The sequence below is a fragment of the Vigna angularis genome, chromosome 3, assembly GCF_016808095.1.
Source record: "Vigna angularis cultivar LongXiaoDou No.4 chromosome 3, ASM1680809v1, whole genome shotgun sequence".
NCBI classification, from domain to species: Eukaryota; Viridiplantae; Streptophyta; class Magnoliopsida; order Fabales; family Fabaceae; genus Vigna; species Vigna angularis.
This window is the reverse complement of record NC_068972.1, coordinates 36037359-36058522: the sequence shown is the minus strand read 5'-3', so window position 1 is coordinate 36058522 and position 21164 is coordinate 36037359. Positions and strand designations below refer to the sequence as shown.

At 33.0% G+C, this 21164-nt stretch overlaps 1 protein-coding gene across 1 annotated transcript; it reads left to right on the top strand.

Moving 5' to 3' along the window:
- Window positions 1-9682: 9682 nt before the first annotated feature.
- On the top strand, window positions 9683-20108 carry LOC108326619 (protein RETARDED ROOT GROWTH-LIKE). Its single transcript, XM_017560216.2, has 7 exons — window positions 9683-10082; window positions 11270-11378; window positions 12051-12210; window positions 14055-14203; window positions 14299-14450; window positions 19498-19612; window positions 19731-20108. Exons 1-7 carry the CDS (start codon window positions 9730-9732, stop codon window positions 19866-19868), a joined length of 1176 nt encoding a protein of 391 aa, XP_017415705.1. The 5' UTR covers window positions 9683-9729; the 3' UTR covers window positions 19869-20108.
- Window positions 20109-21164: the final 1056 nt, after the last annotated feature.

Sequence of the window (21164 nt, the reverse complement as noted above, 5' to 3'; positions counted from 1 at the left end):
TGTATATATTTAACAACTAGAATAGTCCAGAACAATCTAGAACAATCCAGAAGCATATATTTTCAATAAAAATTTATATTAAAACATAAATCATTCAATGTTATCATAAATCTCCTCTCTAATCATTTGTTCAAAAAATCTAGAGATAGTAAATAATTTTTGTATTGAATCTCAAACGGGAAACTAAGACTAACTCACAACAACAATATATTCAAGCAAACAAATAACTACATATGCAACATACAATATATTCAACCAAACAATATATTGAAGCAAACAATATATTGAAGCAAACAATATATTCAAACAAACAAATAATTACATTTTCATATTAAAAGAAAAAAAAATTAAGAATAGGAACTTGGGGTGTGAAAGCCGGTCAACAATGAAGAATGTCCCTCACCACAAAAATACAATATCTAGACAAAAACAAACAACACATTAATTTGTCTTATGATTCCTAACCTCCTTAAAGTTTATTTTGTCACCATATCAACCAATGCAATACAAACAATTCAAAATATTATTCTCTAATTTGCATATCTTTAATTAAAAAATATAAACCAAAAGTATATTCCCCTAATTCCATATCCCTAATTTCTATATCCATAATTCAAAAATATCCCTAATTTCTATATCCCTATCTTCAAAATTCTATTCACCTAATTTAAAATCCTTAATTCATATGGCTAAACCCTCTATCTCCCCTTGCATGGATTATCATCAACAAACCCTACCATTGTTATTTCCATCAATCTGAAAAGGAATAACAAAAAAATGGTGCAAGCAAAGAGAACTTACCACGTGAAGAGAGAAGAACCGTGGTTGCCACAACAAAAGTTGTCGGCCGGAAAACGGTGGAGGTAGCGAAGGGAGGCACGACGCGAGGGAGGCGGAGGTGTTGCAAGGGAGGCAAAGGCGGAAGCGCAAGCACAGGGACGAAGATCTTGGCAGTAGAGGCACAACGGCGAGGCGCGAGAAAGGGAGGCAGAGGCGCAGCGCGAGACGACGAAGGAGAAGACGAAGCACTACGGAGGTGTTTTGGAGAGGAAGCAGAGTTCGCATGAAGAGGAAGAAGAAAGAAAAATGTTCGCGTTTTTAAACATTAGAAAACCATATTACCTCAGTTCATTGTTATCTCTTCGACAAGTGTACCGTATCGTATCAAGTAAAAATAAAATGGTAAGACCAAGTATCGTTTCCCAAATGACTCACAACCTAAACAGTTATGTGATTTCTTGATTAAATTAGACTTGTAAACAAAATAATTGTGTTTGAATTGCGGAAAATAAACATGAATGCAAGTTTTGATCAATTGGATTGAAAGAAGCAAAAGAGATTGATGTAAAATATGGAATGATGATGTTGTTGGGGTTTCCGACTTATCCTATCCATTCTCATGTATTCATGAATTCATCTTTCTTCATTAATGTTAATACCACTTTCTAATTTACCTTAAACTCGTGTCTCGGTGAAGAAAGCCTACTCCTAATCACTAGTTCACAATGTCTTGTCTCCCTAGCAATTATTCATGCATTACATTCGCACAAAAGCTTAAAGGCAACAGATTCTCCTATTCCTATGTCTAGGTATTGCTTCCGGGAGAATTTCCCCAGTTTTAGATTTACCTATATGTGTCCATATAGATAACATCAATGATCATGCAATTGAATGAGTTAAACAAAGCATGCATAGAGTAAAGAGGAAAAACCCTAACAATTAATGAAGGAAAGCATATATAATCAAGAATCAATTCAATACATGAGAGTTTCAAAGGATTACATCGGTTCCCCAACAATAATGGACGTTTAGTTCACCATAGACATGGTGAAACTAGATGAAAAACAATGAAAGATAGAACCCTAGAATTTGAAGAAAGGAGCTTCCGCATCCAAAATCCGCCTCTAAGGGGTGAAGGAAGTGTGATTTCGCCTCTTTTTGTCCAAAGATACCAACCCTAGGTTGACTAAACCCTTATATAGTTTATTAAAAATTACAGAAAATAAGCCCAATTAAATGGCGCTCAGCGGCACTTTTCCCGCTCAGCGATAAGTGCGGCTCTTCAAAATGACGCTCAACTGTAGTTTTAGCCCTCAGCGGTGACTGTGGTGCTTCAGAACGCCGCTCAGCGGTAAAAGTTGCGCTGAGCGGTGAATACGTATCTTCTTTTGTGCACTTTTACTTCCTTTCCTGAGTCCACCTCCTTACTACTTCACTTACTACTTCAAATTCTTTCATCTAATTCATCTTAATTCCTGCCAAAACAAGGAAAACCAAGCATAAAACCCATCCAACTCTCTTATTTCCAAAACTTAAGTAAAAACATGATTCCAAGCTAGTTTCTAAGTCATAAAGGTTGTTTTTAATATCAAAATTAAGTATAAAAATAATGGTTTCCAACCGTTATCATTCATCTACTTACCCGAAGCAATAACTCACTATACGCCTCGATTCGCATATAAACCAAGGCATAAGCACCATATAGCATTGGTTCCCACATAGCTGATGCAATATCAACTCAGATTAATGAATTTGAACATCCAATTTTTTTGCAGAGGGATTTGGTAGCCTATTTTGCCTCGGTTCTCTAACGAATCGAGGAAGTATTAGTTGAAGAAACGTATTTAGAACGTTCAAGTGCTGAGGTTGCAGATCTAGTAGAGGCTATTGCCTTGGTTCCCTGACGAACCGAAGCAGTAGCCCTTTTTAAAAAGGTTTGTCAGATAAAAAGTCTGACTTGCAAAAGAGAGAGGGGATCTGTGTAGTGTTATATGCCTCTATTGCCCCCACAACCGAAGCAATAGCCTATTTTCAAAAAGTTTGTCAGGTTAAAAGTCTGACTTGGGGAAGAGAGAGGAGATTTCTGCAGAGTTATATGTCTCGCTTCTCCCTACAACCGAGGTAGTATCATCCTTACACTTCAGTTTCCTTTTGAACCGAGCCATATAAGTTCGCAATAATTACGAATATGTCACCGTGTTTTGATATGCTTGGGTTTTACTGAAACTGAAGCATATAAGGCGCATTAAAATCCCAATTTTTTACTAGTGAGAAATGGAACTTTGGAAAAAATTTGATATTGATGGAAGTGATTTTGATAATTTTATTCGCCGTTGTAATTCGAATAACACTATAATTTTGAGTCCTGTTAGCATTATACAAGCTGGTTTGGTAAACCGAAGAATAAATGAAACCATTCCCATACAATAATTTTTGAATGACATAGCCAAAACAAGTTTTGATCATGACTTCACATCCAATGCTTGGTTATGGGTAAAAAAAATTCATTAACATCTATGGTAAGTACACTACTTCGGAATTCGTCTATATATGTATGCAAAATACATGATTTGGGAAATATTATTGAAATACTACTTTTCATTTCCAGGATTGTTGGTTAAACATGAGATTGAGCATATCTCAACCTTTGATTCGTTGAAAGGAACATATGTAGTGACGTAGTTTCGATGTGTTGTTAAAGCTTGTGAACATAACGGACGAACTAAGTGACATGAAAATAACATAACCCTTGATTCGTTGATGTATATTGTTAATGGGTTTATGGAAATGTTAAGTTACTTTGACTAAGAATTTTAACTCCTTTTATGGAAAATGTATCTCTTTACAGATCCAACAAGGACTATAAAATCAAGTGTTCACTACAAGGCCATTGATCAGCCTCAAATAGCTCCAAACTTGAAAGTTGGAGCTATGATAATCCTGAAAGATGTAACATTTTTTTAAAAAAAAAGTTATTTGTCCACGTTATATTCCCACATAAGTATATCATATAAAGCATTAATGTGTGAACAAGTTGTAATTTTTGCACCAAAAAGCGGAACATACTACCTTAACATAACACTTAACAATGTTGTTAAGGTAAAATTTACAACTATTATGAATTGTGGTTTTTTACTTTTTTCTTAACTTTTTTTGAACACTTTCAGTGATAGTTTAGGAATGTGTAGGTGTTCGAAACTAATATTGGTTGCACAATTGATGACCTAGTTCGTCTATCACTATCACTTGTTACCAACAAGCCTCTAACACGTACCGTTGATGACATCCTTAGAAAATTCATTCCACTGGTTGACAACAATGACAAACCTGAAGGTAGTGGATCAAACAAGAACATTGATTATGGAAAAATTTGAGGACTTTGAAAATTTTCTGTTTCTAATTTAAGATTTATGATTATTGTCAGTGTGGAATATTATTCATCTTTACATAGATGTGTTTTGTAGTTTCATTGTTAAGTAATAAAGTCAGCTTCATGGATCTGTTGCTATATTAACTGGTTATGTATTGTATGTTATGTTGTATGTTCTATATCATGTTGTTTTGATATAAAAAAACTTGAAAATATGGTGTAGTAACTGGTTATACCTTCAACATTATGTGGTTAGTTATTAAACTTGTTCTGTACAACTCACGAAATGCTTAATATGGATATAAGGGGTCATCCAATCTTGCACTTCAATAAGACTTAAACCATATCACAGCCAAGTACAATGACTAAAGCAATTAATTATTAGCAACCTGCACATATCAAACACATATTAAACTGAAAATCACCGGAACTAGCTAGCATTATCACATGAAGATAGATTTCCAAGCAATTATTGGTGTAATAATTGGTTATGTAGTCAATGTTATTTGGTTATTTGTTCATTTAGTTATGTACAATTGACAAAATGCTTAAGATGAATATCAAGGGTCAGATTAGTTAGTGCTGTAAGTGGTTATCTGACGGAGGTCGTACCCAAATTAAATTCATGTGCAATTAAAAATACAATTCTCAACACCCAATTTTGTCTGGGTAAGTAAATGAATTAAAAATAAAGAATAAGAGAATAATAATTAATGGTGGGTAAAGAAGAACCGAAGAAGAGATTAATAAAATAATTTTCCTTAAAAAAATGTAACTTAAATGCAGGACACATAACTAGAAAATATTTTTGAAATATTAGTTTAATATGGTAATAATTTGAATCAATATTATGCCAATAATTATAAGCAATATTTAAAATAATATATTGATATAATTTGCTGCGTCAGTTTCTTTTAAAGAGAAAAATATGATTTTAAAAATGGACAAAATTTTCTGACAATAATTATATCCAATATCTTGAATATTATTTAATTTGTTTTTCATAGAACCAAGACCACTTTTTTCCCTATTTTGTTAATTGTCAATTAATTCAAAATTAAGACAAGATTACCATAATATTACAATGTGTGTATATAAATACGCACCCTATCATAGAAAAGGGGACGAAAAAAATAGAGAGAGATGCAAAAATAATACAATTAGAAAGAGAGAAATAGAGTATAGAGTATAGAGTATAGAGGAAAATAGGTTCTCACACATAAGGGTTCTGTCAACGGCAACCACCAAGAAAGAACTAGGGGAGTATCAAAAGTTAAAAAGGTATGTCGCCTCTACACCATTATTTTTCTCTTTTTATTGTACTTTGAAGTTTTTTCTAAAAGATATTATTTTTTACTACACACAAATAACGTTTTTCTTAAAATCATAAAATAAAGGGTACGTGTCGGCCTATGGCCTGTTTCTTTCTTTTCCCCAACGTTCTTAAAATAAAAAAAAACACAAAATATTTAAAACAAAAAAATGTCAATTTTATTAAACTAAACATTTTTTTACCAGAACTACGTGATTCCTGATTTTCCATCATGAATGAAGATACGTAGGAGCAAGGTCAATCCTTGTCAGGTTCACTTTTCAAAAATCCAAAATAATCCTTAATAATTTTCAAACAAACTCACAAATCTTTTTCTAGATGAAGAACTACGTGATCTTTGATTTTTCATTATAAATGGATATACGTAGGAGCAAGGTCAATATTTGTCAGGTTTATAAAACAAAAAATATTTTTGTTTCTTAATAGTTTCTTTATATTATTATTTTTTTAGGGAAAATTAAATATTTTGAAAAATTACGTCAACTTTATACATTTAATTAAGGCTTAATACCAATTTTGGTCCCAATTTTTGTTAGCTTTATTCGAAATGGTCCTAATTTTTTTTTCTGTTCAATGTTGTCCTAAAGAATGTAATTTATGTTCAATTTAGTCATTTTTGCAGACGGCGTTTAAATCGTTAATGGCGCACCTACCAACACTTGGCGCCACGCGTGCATCCAACAACAACCACTACGGAACCCATTATCGCGAATCAAATGAACCCAAAACGAAAAAATAAATTCATGGAAAAACAAAGAAGAACCCTCATCCCCAACAGAGAAGAACCCTCATCCCCAACAGAGAAGAACCCTCATCCCCAACAGAGAAGAACCCTCATTCCAAGTTCAGAAACCCTAATATTCTCAATCTGAACCCTCATCCCCCACTTCGCAAAACCCAAAACCCAGACTTGCAGGGAAGAACAGAATCCCTAACCACTCGCAAAATAGAGAAGAACCAAGAATTCCCTAAATCAATTTTGAAACGATAATCATATATTCTAATTTACAAAAACCATATAACACAATAAAAAACCCCCAAATCAAAACCCTCAAATCGCTTGAGAATGGTGGGCTTCTCAGATCGCGACTACGTCGGAGATTGAACCTTCGTAGAGGCGCCGCCACTGCAACCCTCACCGCGCCGCGAGAAAGGAATTCACTCTCGTTTTTGCGAAACTCCGACAAACCCACTATTATCAATTGGACCATTGCAAGTTTCAGTTTTCCTCTAGCGGCGTAGGCGTAAGGAAGTCTTTCCTCCTTGCATTCAGAAACCCTAATTTTTTGGGTGGGGAAGGGGCTACCACATGGCAAGGCAGGTCAACAGTTAAATGACATGACATTCACTTATTGCATAGCTGGACAGTGTGCCATTAACGATTTAAACTCTGTTTGCAAAAAAGACTAAATTGAACATAAATTACATTCTTTAGGACAACATTGAACAGAAAAAAAAATTAGGACCATTTAGAATAAAGCTGACAAAAATTGGGACCAAAATTGGTATTAAGTCTTTAATTAAAGGTACCACTTTTGGGCAGGCGCGGTAGGGTGCTAATATCTTCCTTACGTGTAACCGATTCTCGAACCTAAAATCTAGTTTTCGTAGACCACGCTTTTATTTTATGGTTTTCCATAGTTTTTCCAAAATAAATTATGGTGGCGACTCCCAAAATCTTTTCTTTACACCCGTTTGCTTTTCACTTCGCGGTCCCATCGCGATTCTGGTTGCGACAAAGGGAGTTACTCCTAGGTCGTCTCTCAAGGTCTTGTTTATCCTTTCAGCTACCTTATTTTTCTATAGAGTATGAAGAACAATATATTTCCTCATAATGCCTTATGCAAAGTTGTGAAAATCTTTAGTGCAAAATTCTAATTCATTGTCTAAAACACTTAGCCTTCTTAATGGGCTAGTTAAATGTTAGAGTTCACCGATGCTTGAAATGATTGAAATCTTTAAATTTATGATTCATTGTGAATACCCAAGTTATCGTTCATAGTTATTAGTTACAGGGAGGAAGTACCTCATGCCTTCTAATGAAGGATGACTTAAGGGACAAATCCCAACATTAAAAATGAACATTATTCAAAGTGTCCTTCATGCTATGTATTGCTTTTAAGAACAATCTTTTATGTTGCTTATTGTAGACAAAATGCCCACACCCACAAAACTATAAAACCTTCATCTAAGGGTTACTCAATAACCATGCTTGCACAAAATTCTTATCCCTATCTCACTTAAACACATATGCCACAAAACATTATCAAACACAAAATGAAAGACAAATGTTTTGGAGCTACTAGTGAACCTTCTAATACAGTTGCATCGCACCACCTTCAACACTACTAGTGAACCTTCTAATATCTGATTATATTTTAGCATGAAATATGTAGCGATATATTTGGTAGATGTATTTGTTCATTTATAAATACTTAAATATTGCTCATTTGGCAAAATGAACAAAGGTTGAAAGTTAACCGATTACTAGAACGGGAGTATACACCTTAGTTCTCAGTAATTGGTTCATGCTATGACTTTTGTTTTTGTTGTTATAAAACAACAACTTCTTTTAAAGGATCTATACTATAGTGATTGGGGTGTCACTTTGATGATTTTGAGTGCTTTGGAGCACTTTCAAATATATTTTCAAACTTTCCCTTGGACCTATTAGAATATTCTTTCTGATGTTTGGATGCTCTAGGGATGCTTTTAGCAACAAGCTTTTCAAGTTCAAGTTGTAGTTGTCTTTTTGGAGAAAAGTAATGATACAATGACACACTTTTACATTAATTTAACGTACAATATAAGGGTAAAATAGTCATAAAAGAATAAATTTTTGTCTTTTTTCAGGAAAAAAGAGTAAAAAGTAAGAAATGGTAGCATTAAATGAATGTAAAAATTTATGTATGTTAAAGTATCATTTTTTTTGGAGAAGTAAGATCTAATATTTTAATAGATGGTTAAACATTATGCTTTTGTCTTCTTTCTTATGTCTACTTCGCCATGAACTTTGTTTGTTTATTTAAAATTATACCAAGAGATTTAAACATATTTTCATTTAGGTGAGGAGGTGACAAGTTTCTTTGGACATGATCATCAAGCTTTTTTATGTCCCATTTAGGGTTTTCCTCAAAAGTTAAACTTTATAGGATCCATACTTTCTTATAAGAGACAATATAACCACATACATTTTTAAGTAGATACTTAGTGTTGATATTGAAATTAATAAATTACCAACTTTACTTAAATTTGACTTGACTTAAAATTGAATCCAATTTGGATCGACTTGACTTAGATATGTCTTAAATTAGTCTAATAAGAATCTAAACTAACTTAGTTTGACTTTATCACCATATGATCTAATTATTTATAGATTTCACTACGCTCAATTTTCCATTACTTAAAAGTTTAATCAAACTTTGTTAGATGAATTATATACTTAAGCTTTATTTAATCTAATCTTCCATAAGTTAAATTGATTTAGATTCACATTCATTTTAAATTTTCAAAATCTAATAAATTATCAAATTTATATCAAATTTTATACTTAAAAGAATTAGATTTAAAACTTTAAAATATAAATTTAAGAGATAAATCAATTAAAATAATTGATTCGGATAACTATCAATCGACTTTAAAATTTTAGACTTGTCCATTCCTACTATTTTTGTATTAAACTATATAATTTTTTTTAACTTAACTGAAAAAATTACAAAAATAATAAATTTATGATATGTAAGAAAAATCTTAAATAAAAATTTTATAAAATTGAACTATTTTTTTTAACAATAATTTTTGAGTGATTGTATTTTAAAATTGAACTATTTTTTTACTTTTTAAATATTGTTTTAACTGTTTTTTAATAGAAAAATATTTCTTTAACAATATTTTTTTACAACATCCACGTGATCCGTTTAAAATATCTTTTAAATATGAATTCAAACATACCAATATATTAGACAAAAAGTTGTTATAAAAATTTATAAAATCCTTTTTAATATATTTAAGTGGCCGTTTTTCTGAGTTAATATTCTTTAAAACTAAAACAACTATTTATAATAAAAAGTACTTATAAAAGTAGAAAAATATTTTTATTATACAAGCTATTTATTTTTATTTATAATTATAATTTTATTATTTTTTACTATCATACAAAAAAAATTGAACAGAAATAATAAATAAAAAACACACGAGGGTTAGTTGAAGATGTGTTAGCGTCGTTCTGTCTGCACCGAAATCGAAGATGTGGCGCACCTTCGACAGCACCACCCTGAGAGCCTTGCGCCACAGTTCCTTCCTCTTCTCCTCTTCTTCTTCTTCACTCACCACCATTTGTTGCTCCTCTTCGTTCACCACTCTCGCCACAATCATCACCCATCCTCACTCTCAATCTTTTACCCCAACATCCCGCGTTTCCTTCACCCACTCGCGCCACTTCACCGCCCCCGCTCCGCGCTGCATTTCGTCGCACCCCACCCTCGACTGGAACGACGTCGTTTCCTGCTCCGAGGTCGACGCGGAAAGCCGTGATGACGGAACCGTCGACCAAGATACCAAGCCTTGTATTCCCGTCAGAGCCTTCTTCTTCTCTACTAGGTATTTACCATTCCCCTCTCTTCATCTTCTTTTACTCCAATCATTTCCCAAATTCATTAGTATGATTCGTTACTAATTCGCTTATATTTTATTTTTCGTGTAATTTGAAGTTGAGAAACAATGTGAATGTGTAGGAAGAGCGTGGAGGACTGGTTAATTGGTCTGGGTCCTTCATAGTTGTAATATTGGTTATCATTATTGTTATTGTTATTACTAGAGAAAAAAATGCTAGTCCCTTTAGACTCAAATCTAAGAAAAAAGAGGTGATGATTGGTGGACTTTTATATAAATAAATTTCGATTCCCTAAACTGTATTTTATTTATTGTATGAAAACAAGCATTGTAAATGAACTTTACTGCTATTTTTATTAATGTGATAGTTAGTTATTAATTTTGCTTATAATTATTTAGTCTTGAGCAAGAATGGAGTTTTAACTGTCATTCAATTGCAAACCTAAGATGGACTTTACTCTAGCTACCTTAAAGTCATATCAACAGTGATGTGTAATTGTGGCAATATAAGATTGTTTTTTGCATTACCTATGCATAATCAAATTTCAGGGACCAAAAACATAGTCAAGTAAAAAAAGATAGTTGGCTGCATCGATATGTTCCTGCAGTGGCTTCAGAATGACTGCAATTGTTTGAGTCTTGATTAGTTCTTTAGGTTAATTCAATGGGTTATCATTTTAGACTATAATAATGTGCCCCACCCTTCTCATTCACAAATGTAGTTCTGAATTTTGTAATATGCAGTAACCACAAGTGACTTCATTCTTGAATAAATTTGGCATTTATTTCTTAAATGTGAAAATTATGCCTTCAGTGCTCCAGGACAATGGTCATTGTTAATTCTCACGAACTATGCTTGAAGAGTTGTAGTTGTAGTTAAATCACTACTCTGGATATCAAGGTTGTCTGCCTCTCAAGAAGTATGATCTTGTGTGTGTTCTTCTAATTTTGTTGTTATTAGAAAACTATCATTTATTTTTGTGATAAATGGGTAACTAAGAATGTCTTCTCCAGTTATTTGTTAAATTCATGAACTGTTAGGACAGAGTAATCTTGCAGATTTTTCAAGTAGGATAACTTAATGTTGCTACCTGTTTGACAGCTTGTTGTTGTTTCATACTATATATGTATATCAATATTGATTTATTTTGTCTCTTTCATTTCTTTGAATTTAGTGTTGATTTAAAAAGCTTGGTGGAACAGAACAAACCAAACTTTGTGCCGCCATCATCACGGATGACTAATTATATAGTTCTTAAGTTTGGTGATATATGTCATTTGAAGGTATGTGGCTCTTGTGTTTTTGTTGTGTCCATTTTGTATTAATTGTTTACCCATGTTCTGCCTTATTTTCCTTGTTTATAATTTATCATTATTGGAGGTATGGTATCTAGTATCTAGGTAATACATATCCTGTATGTTAGGAATAATAAGTATTTGAGGATATAATTCCAGAAAAGTTTACAAGTTTTGAGGAAATGATTCAGAGTATTTAATGCACACAAGTGCTTTTCAATTTGCTTTGATTTTACTTGATGGAAAGATAAATGGTGAAATTGTGACCTCAACTACTATTGACCGACTATTGTTTATTTTTTCTTGTCTTTAATGTTTATACCCTTTCATATGAAAAACATCATGAGACTAGACTCATGCCAGTTGAGTATTATTCAAATCCCTCTACAATGAGTTCAGGATAGAATTTGAAATTGGAGAAACCATCTTTGTTCTAACATATTTCTATGATTTTTGTGAATACTGACAATACATGTTTACATTGTATTAAGTCAAATTGATTGCACTTCTTTGTATCCCTTTTCCAATTATAGATCACTGTTCTTATGTTACAAAGCATTCATGCTCGGGAGGATCAAGTGTTTTGTGTTCCTTCTAAACTGTTTTATTAACATTTGAAGTCATAAGATCAATGATAGTAACTGCAAACTACCTTTTTAGGGTTCGGGTTCTTTCTTGAGTGGAAGCAATGGCTGTTACATGGTGGTTTTTCAGTATGGTTCCATTGTATTGTTTAATGTTGCTGAGCACGAGGTAGATGGCTATTTGAAAATTGTTAAGAAGCATGCATCTGGTCTGCTTCCAGAAATGAGAAAGGATGGTGAGTTCTGATATCCAATTTGTATTTGCTTTTAAAATTTAAAATATAATGCATAGATTTTGATCTGTGTTATCAATTGTGGAATATAAAAAATGGCAGAAAGTCAAAAAGCTACCACGTGAAGTACCAGAAATGTTGCATGTAGCAAAGCAGTTGTAATACAACACGCCCATGTATCAGATGAGAACCGTTACATTTTGTGAATTGAAAACTATAAATATAGGCCATTAGATCATATTTATATGGTCAATATTGAAAGAAAATGCACATATCTTATTTTAAGTGGTCATGTAACCATTAACTAACTTTTAAGGTTGATCACCCATGTATGTTTATATGGTCTAGATATGTAGTTCTTATTAGAAAGTGGCTTTTAAGCCTAACTCAACCCCACAAAACCGGCTTGTATGGTGAGGTTTGCACCCCAATTATATATTATAATTTGGCCTTATCTCTAGTCGATGTGAGACTTCCAACACACCCCTTTCACTCCGAGGTATAAACATCTCGAGTGTGAGAGTAAAATTAATGGGTGGTCCGATAATGGCCCGACAACGGGTGGAACAGAAGCCCACATAGATCTCACTAGGAAAGGCTCCAACCATGACTCTGATACCATATTAAGAAGTGGGCTTTAAGCCTAACTCAACCCCACAAAACCGGCTTGTAAGGTGAGGTTTGCACCCACTTATATATTATAAATTGGCTTTATCTCTAGTCGATGTGTGACTTCCAACACCCCCCTCATGCCGAGGTATAAACATCATCTTGAGCGTGAGACTAGACATTAATGGGTGATCCGATATCGCTAGGATAAACTCTAACCATAGCTCTGATACCATGCTAAGAAGTGGACTTTAAGCCTAACTCAACCTCACAAAACCGGCTTGTAAGGTGAGGTTTGCACCTACTTATATATTATAATTTGGCTTTATCGCTAGTCGATGTGGGACTTCCAACAATTCTCATTTCTCACAATAAGAAAAGTTTTCATTGGTTTGTCTCCTATATATATATACACACACACATATATATGTATGTATGTATGTACATATATATATATATATATGTATGTATGTATGTATATATATGTATGTATGTATGGTAATGAAAATATGACTTATTACAAGGGAGCATGGTAGTTGAATCAAGATACAAATGATGTATCTGAGAGGCTATTTTTTGAATTGTGAATCGTATTATTGGTAAATTCTATATATATATATATATATGTGTGTGTGTGTGTGTGTGTGTGTGTGTGTGTATGGTAACGAAAATATGACTTTTAGTACAAGGGAGCATGGTAGTTGAATCAAGATACAAATGATGTATCTGAGAGGTTATTTTTTGAATTGTGAATCATAATATTGGTAAATTCTATATATATATATGTATGTATGTATGGTAACGAAAACATGACTTTTTTTATTACAAGGGAGTATGATAGTTGAATCAAGATACAAATGATGTATATGAGAGGCTATTTTTTGAATTGTGAATTGTAATATTGGTAAATTCTATTTAACACTATCGCATGCCTAAGTTTAGTCCCTTTTTTCTTGACATTTGTTGGAAAAGCATGTAGACTCTGCCCATATTTTGCTGTGTTGTAGCTTGGAATTTGTGATCCATGAACTGGTGGATTCAAGCAGTATTTTTTTGTACACATGAGAAAATCAACTATTATCATAGTGTATATTACTGGGTCATTGAAATTATTATTCATTCAGACACACTATTGCCTTGTTTTTATTACATTTTTCTTTTATTTATGTTTCTATTGTCTTGCTGAATGCTTTTTATAAAATTTAACTTTTATTCTGTTTTGCCTTTTGAGATTTTAGAGTATGAAGTTAGAGAAAAACCATCTTTAAGCACATGGATGCAAGGTGGGCTAGATTACATAATGTTACAATACTTGAACATTGATGGAATTCGAACTATTGGTAGTGTTCTAGGTCAAAGTATTGCTCTTGATTACTATGGTCGGCAGGTATGTTCTTCATCTTGTCAGGATTTTTTGATACCTTATACTGGTGATATTCCACTAAAGGTCTACTTAACAGCTCCCTTCTGCTTTTATTCTAGGTTGATGGAATGGTTGCAGAATTTACTGACATAAACCGTGAGATGGAAGCAACTGGAAAATTTAAAATGCAAAGGAAGAAACTTTTCCAGTTGGTGGGCAAGGCAAATTCAAATCTTGCTGATGTCATTCTAAAGCTTGGACTATTTGAGAGGTAATAATCCTATATGGTAACAAATTTTGCAGGTCAATTTTAGTTTCCAAAGTTGAAAAGTAAAATTTTACTTGTGATACTAGTTGCTATTTATTTTGCAAGACTAATTTAGTTTCAATATCAAAATCTTAAATGGCAATCTAATGAATGAAACAGTTGGATCTAAAGAGGGTAGGTGTATGAAACCTTAAACCCACAAAGGGAAGGCTGTTTTCAAGATTTGAGTATTATTTCTATGTCACAAGACAACAACCTTGTCATTGCACAAGGTTTTCCCTCTCGAATGTATGTTGAATAGAGAAAAAGTTAATGGGTAAATTAAATATTACTGCATGATACATTGCACAAATGTGATGATGTCTTAACCAAGGCCCTCTGTCCTGCTTGATTTTCTGCTCTTTGACCAAAGCTCAAAGTAGTGGACACGTGTGCCCCTCACTCTTCAATTGCTTTGGGGCAAATATTGGAGTATAGTTTTACTTGATTTAATTTAATTTCTCTTGTACAGTAGTAGGTTGTTATTTTTCCACTTGACAGCTGTCACCTGTAAATAACTTAGAGTTAGAGATTAGAGATTCCATCCTATGACCTTTATAAAACTTTTGTAATTGGGTTTGAGTTCGTTTCTTCATAATTACGAAACTCTATATTCTCTCTTTAAAACTCTACATTTGACCACAGTAATAAATATCTTAGAATTTGAATAATTACAAAACTAACTTACCAAGTGAGAACTTCCCAAGCTTACAAGTGCTACAAAGAAATCTCTAGTCAATTTGAGATTTCAAGCTAAAAGCTGTCATCTCAAATCAATGGCTGCATTATACTGCACTTGGTCTTTGGTCAGCCCTCTAATAAGTAATTTTTTTCAAGCAATAACAATTAATTCTAGTAGGGTCGAAATTAAAGTGGGCCAGAGGTGACCACAATTCTAATAGTGCAAATTCAAGAATCCCCTAAAAGTTCTTGTATCTTCCCACATCATAACTTGTCCTTGTCATCTTGCAGCTGTGGCTGTCTTTTATTGGTGGAGATATTGTGTCTTCCAATAATTTTCTCTTGCTTATACAAAGCAAAAACAAAGTTGCAGCAAGTTTATTGTTAAAGGAGCTGAAGTGAATTGTTATGAGAAAAGATTAAGTACAAGGCTTAACTTGTGTGAACGAGTTAGTCAGTTTCCTTGTGGAGACACCAAATTGCTAATGGGAAACATGCTAATATCATACAGAATACTTTTCCTGATTATCACGTTGAAGTAAGGTAACCCTTCTTTTTCTGTGGGGGGAGGTTATTGTTAGTCTTCCTATTAAAAAATTATATTCTTGAAGGAAAAGGAGAGCTTGTAAGTATTCTGTAATAACAAAATAAAGAGAAGGTTATTAGCATTAATTGGGAACAAAGTCTGTCTCTGAGTGTTATGTTATGGAAATTAGAGAGGCAAGATCCATGACTATTGAGAGGGAAGGATTCCCAGAGTCCTGCCTGTTACTGCATCATGCTTTTTGCTTCACCACTGTAGCAATTCTTCTCTTTCACATTCGTAGCTTGTTTGCTTCTGAGGATGGAATATAAAGGAGGGAAGAAAAGAGACTAAAGGCATGAAAAAGAGAAAAATGAAAAATAGATAAATGAGGTGAGGAGGGTGCACTGAGAATTTTGCACTACAGTGGAAAGAAAGGCACATGAAGTTGGATAATTGATTGTGTTACGTGCCGCCTCAAAGACCCTTTGTCTGTATTATTTCAGCAATTGTCAACTCTGAACACAAACATCAGCTTAAAGGAAATCTCTTCCTTGCACACATGGTATTTCCTATCACAACAACTAAAACTACTTATTTCAACATCCTACAAGATAAGATAGCCCGTACGATTTAACTACCTTTACTTTTAAATTCCTTTCTATAATACACTTTTCAAACCTTCTCAGTTCTTCCCTTCCTAATATTATGTCATGAATATTTTACTAATATTAAATTTATATAATTGATTATGTTGTAAATTTTATGTTTTTTTATTATAATAATAATAAATAATTAAAAAATAATATTAAAATAACAAATAAAAGAAAATGAAATTATGAATTATAAACAACTATTTTTCACTTTTTCATTTCCACTCTTTATCACTTAATCTAAAAACCTCACTTTTCACCCTTGTTCCCCTTTCCTTTTCCATCCACTCATTCGATCATCCCATCCAAACAAAGCATTAAGGAAATTTTCCTTGCAATAAAGATTCACCCTTTTCAGTTCTTTTAACCAATTGCTTTCACATTCATCTTCTATTATGGACACAGAAGGTCTAGTGCAACATCAAGTACTTTTAAAGACAGCTGGAATCAGTTCATCTTTTAAATCATCCACAACTAAAGGAAGCATACGTCAAAGGAGCTATGGTAGAGAACTCTAGATTGAAGGCTTCTTGTGACCTTGGCTTGTAAATCTAAGAGCACCATTGTCACTCTCTCCTATGCCTCTGGGGTTATACGTTACAAAATCAAACAGATTATCTTTATTCAACTGAAAACATAAAAATCCGGTCCAGTGGAATATCAAATCGAACTTTAAGAGAAGCAGAAGGTGGAATTCAGTTATAGAGCAAAGTGTTGATAGAGAATTGAGGAGAGAGACTCAGAGAGAAGTTTGTTACCTCTTGCATAAAAACCCCTCATGTTGTGAAGTGCTCCAATTTATTGCTTTTCCTTGTGACTCTTTTGCTACTTCTCAACCCCACAAAATATGGATCCATTCCACTTGGTGATTTTGTGTAACTAACTTGATGCAAGGGTATTGTTATGTTTTTCATGTTACCCATTGTTAGTTATATTCTCTTTATTTTATCTTTATCTTTTAGTTTTAGTTAGTTTGTTATTATTTCTTATTTGTATTTTGGGTTTAGTCCATATTTCTTCTATTATAATCTAAAGGAAGATTAATCTCATACATAGTTTTTATTATATTCAACATGGTATCTAGAGTCAGGTTTTGTTGAATTTTTTTTTTTGTCGCTTGTGCCACTACACCTGCCACTGTTGGCGGCAACACCGTCTACCGTTGCCACTGCCAGAGTTCTAGTTTCAACTAGCAACTACACGATTTTGATCATCTCAACTAGGCGATCACCGTGCCTTCAACGACGCCTTCATTGGAGCTCCTATGCGCTCTCAACGCCTTTTGAAGTTGTGGATCGACTGCCTTTTCTGCCATGTGTGGTAGCATGCCTCGTTTCCTCTCTGGCAGTGATTCAGAGAGTCGAGGTCACTCTTTTTCCTTTTTCAGTTCTTCATAGTGTCTTTTTCACTGTTGTCCACTGTCTGCTGCCTCTGTCCATTATTGTTCCCTATGGGTGGAGTCTGTTTCTAGGTGCTTTGATGACTAAAGGAGACTATTCTTTTGAAGAGCTAGATCTTCCACCTTCACTGTCTATCATTCACACACTGTCATTTTTGCTGTTCACTGTAAGGGGGATTTTGTTTCTATGTTGTCCAATCTAGTCCTTGTAGTCTATCTCTGTCAGCCACTACAAGCCACTATTCGTTACTGATGGCAATCTAATCCTTGTAGTTTTTCGTTGTCTGTCGCTGATGGTCGTTGTCCACTACTAATGATAATCTTCTTTGTCAAAGTCATCACAGTTGAAGTTCTGCGATAGTCCACTGCTGTCCAATATTATTCTCCACAGCTGCTATTAGTTGTTCGTTGACCTCTGTTCACACTCTTTCTCAATTGGATGTCAATAATGCATTTCTCAACAACGCTTTGCAAGAAGAGATTTATATAGAGCAAGCTCCCAAATTTGTTGCTCAGGTGGAGCCTTCTGAGTTGGTATTTCGTCTTCTATGTCGTCTTCGCAAATCATTAACAATTTAGTGTCACTCGAATGCAAAAGTAGATATTTTCACTAAGTCTTTATTGATTATATTAGTAACAAGTTTGATACATACGATTTGTATGGACCAGCTTAAGACGGAGTGTTAGATATATTATCTTTTTCTTTTATCTTTAGTTAGTTTGCTATTATTCCATATTTCTTCTATTATAAATAGAGTTTCTTTTATCTTTAGTTAGTTTGCTATTATTCCATATTTCTTCTATTATAAATAGAGTATCTTATATGTATATTCAACATAACAGAGATTAATCTCATACATAATTTTCACTATATTCAACACCCATCATACGCAATGCTGCTCTCCTTATTTGTGAAGGTGACACAAAAGAAGTCTGTTAATGGAAACTAGGACCACATAAAGCTTATTTCCCAATGCGTCATGTTTCTCACTGATTTTAAGAAAAGAAATATATTTCCGCGTAGTCCTGCTTTCAGCTATTTGTGGTGTATACTATAGTGTATTTGGTGAATGTTGGGTTTGTCGTTGGAAATGTTTTGTGCATCACGAATGAGTTCAGTTGAACTGTTTAAATATTGTATTTGGTAGATTACTCAGGGCTTTAAATAGTGCTATAATGCCGTAGCCGCTCGCTCCTTCCTGCTACAAGAGTTGCCATAGTGGGGCAGTTTAGTGTAGCAGCACCAGAGTGGTGCTATGTTGATTCCGAAAACGTCCTATAAACAGGAAAATTATGGGTTTTATCGGGGGCCTACTTTTGGTATTTTAATTTTCAAAAGGAAATTAAAGTTGTGGTTGTAGTAGTATAGGGGAACTACTTTTTATTTTTTATTGTGAATGTGATTAGTTGAGTAATTTTTCTAAATAGCAGTTATCCGGCTTTAGTGTTTTTTGGGCTGGTTGCTACGCCCGTCTGGGATTTGAAACATTGATTTATATATTATATTACTGTTGGAAAGCAGAACTATTAACGATTCTGATCACAGCATAGCTTATTTATAAATCGTATCCATTGATGCATTCTTTTTTAATTTTCATATATTATTCCAAATATAAATTGCAGAAGTAAATTAAAAAGCTTACCCAAGGTAAACAGAAATTGCCGTGTTTGTGATATTGTACCTGAAGATAGTAAAATTTCAAATCTTAGGAACTTTCTATTTATCTTATTATAAAATATAAATGTTTTTTGCAGATCAGACATTGCTTGGAAAGATGCCAAATATGCTCAGATATGGGAATATCTCAGAGATGAATTTGAATTAACTCAGAGATTTGCAAGTCTTGATTTCAAGTTGAAATTTGTGGAGGTATAACTTCTGGACAACAATTTGTTGTTCGATTCTCTATCCCTACTTTCCGTTGACATTATTTTCCCCTTTTATTTATATGTTTGCATTTTAACTATATCCCCTTTTGATTTTGCAGCATAACATCCGTTTTCTGCAAGAAATTCTTCAAAATAGGAAATCCGATTTCCTCGAGTGGCTCATAATTGCACTGATTGGTGCTGAAATTCTTTTGTCTCTCTATGACATTGTTCAACGGTCTGGCATGAAATTTTAGCATCACTTCTTTTCTGGTCGCATGTAAGCTTAGCATGCCTTTGAGGGCTGTAGGATACTAGTTGTTGGCTTTACTCAGTTTTTAGATATTGGTGGCTCATGCTATATAAAACATTCTGTCTCTTGTAAATAACAATTTGAAACTCTAAACTCAGTTCTTTACTGTAGTCAATTGTATAACTTCACGCGTGGAATAATATCACTCACTGATTAATGTGCCTCTATGTCTGTTGTAACATAATTTTGTTTGTTGCAATCATTCATTTATTCTTTTCAATCATGATAATTCAGGAAGTTGCCAATTTTTATGATCTATTCATGTTATTATAGCAAATGAATCTCAGTCCAGAACGGTAAAGTAAGGCGCATATTTATAAAATAATTTTTCGTACTTTTTATTAAATTATGCATCATTAACTTATTAATTATAGTAAAGTCATAGTTGTGTTCAAAATAATAATGGTCTGATATGCACACGAATTTGAAGACAGTTTCTTCCTACATCTTTATAAATTATTTTTTCAATTTGTCTTTTTAATATTATACAATTTGTAAGTTATTTTTTAACTTTGGATCTTGCAAATCCGAAAACTAAAGATGACCGAGATTTATCTTTTAGCCGATAGATAATGAGAAGCAAGAAGAAACCGAGCTAGGAACGTCTGATTACAGGTTAAAATAGATTAGCCCAAAACTTGAAATATTAACTTTCCACCAAACAACTTAAATTGAATTATTTTTATTATTATTTATTTTAAATAAAGGCTAGAAAACACAGAATTACATTAAGATGAAAGTAAAAATACAAGATAATCATGAGGGACAATATTACTACTTTCCGTGAAGCATAAGCCTAAGCAAAACAAAACAGCATATATTAATTCATCTTAAATGTTGTGTTATTTGTAGTAGTAAATGTGTTCATAAATTATCTTTAACTACTTGCTCATTTAGGTGGTGTAACTTTTAAACTATGATTACATTCTTAAAAAATGCTTAGCTACATTTTATCAATTAAACTAAAATTAAGTTTTCTTTTTACAAATACTCGTGTTTTAAAAATACACACACTACATCGTCTTTTGATTTTAAAAGTAGTCAAGGATTCAAATTGTTGAATATAGTAAAAAACTATATATGAGAGTAATCTCCGTTTGTATTAAATATACACATAAGGTCCTCTATTTATAATAGAAGAAATATGAGTTAAGCCAAAAATACAAATAAGAAATAATAACAAACTAACTAAAGATAAAATATAAATATAAAATAAAGATAATATATCTAACACTCCCCC

What these genes read in the sequence shown, in the direction of transcription:
- LOC108326619 (XM_017560216.2), top strand. Translation starts at nt 9,730, where the DNA reads ATGTGGCGCACCTTCGACAGCACCACCCTGAGAGCCTTGCGCCACAGT. An exon ending in GCCTTCTTCTTCTCTACTAG is followed by an intron (nt 10,083 to 11,269) that starts GTATTTACCATT and finishes CTTTGAATTTAG; the next exon opens with TGTTGATTTAAAAAGCTTGG. An exon ending in TTGATTACTATGGTCGGCAG is followed by an intron (nt 14,204 to 14,298) that starts GTATGTTCTTCA and finishes CTTTTATTCTAG; the next exon opens with GTTGATGGAATGGTTGCAGA.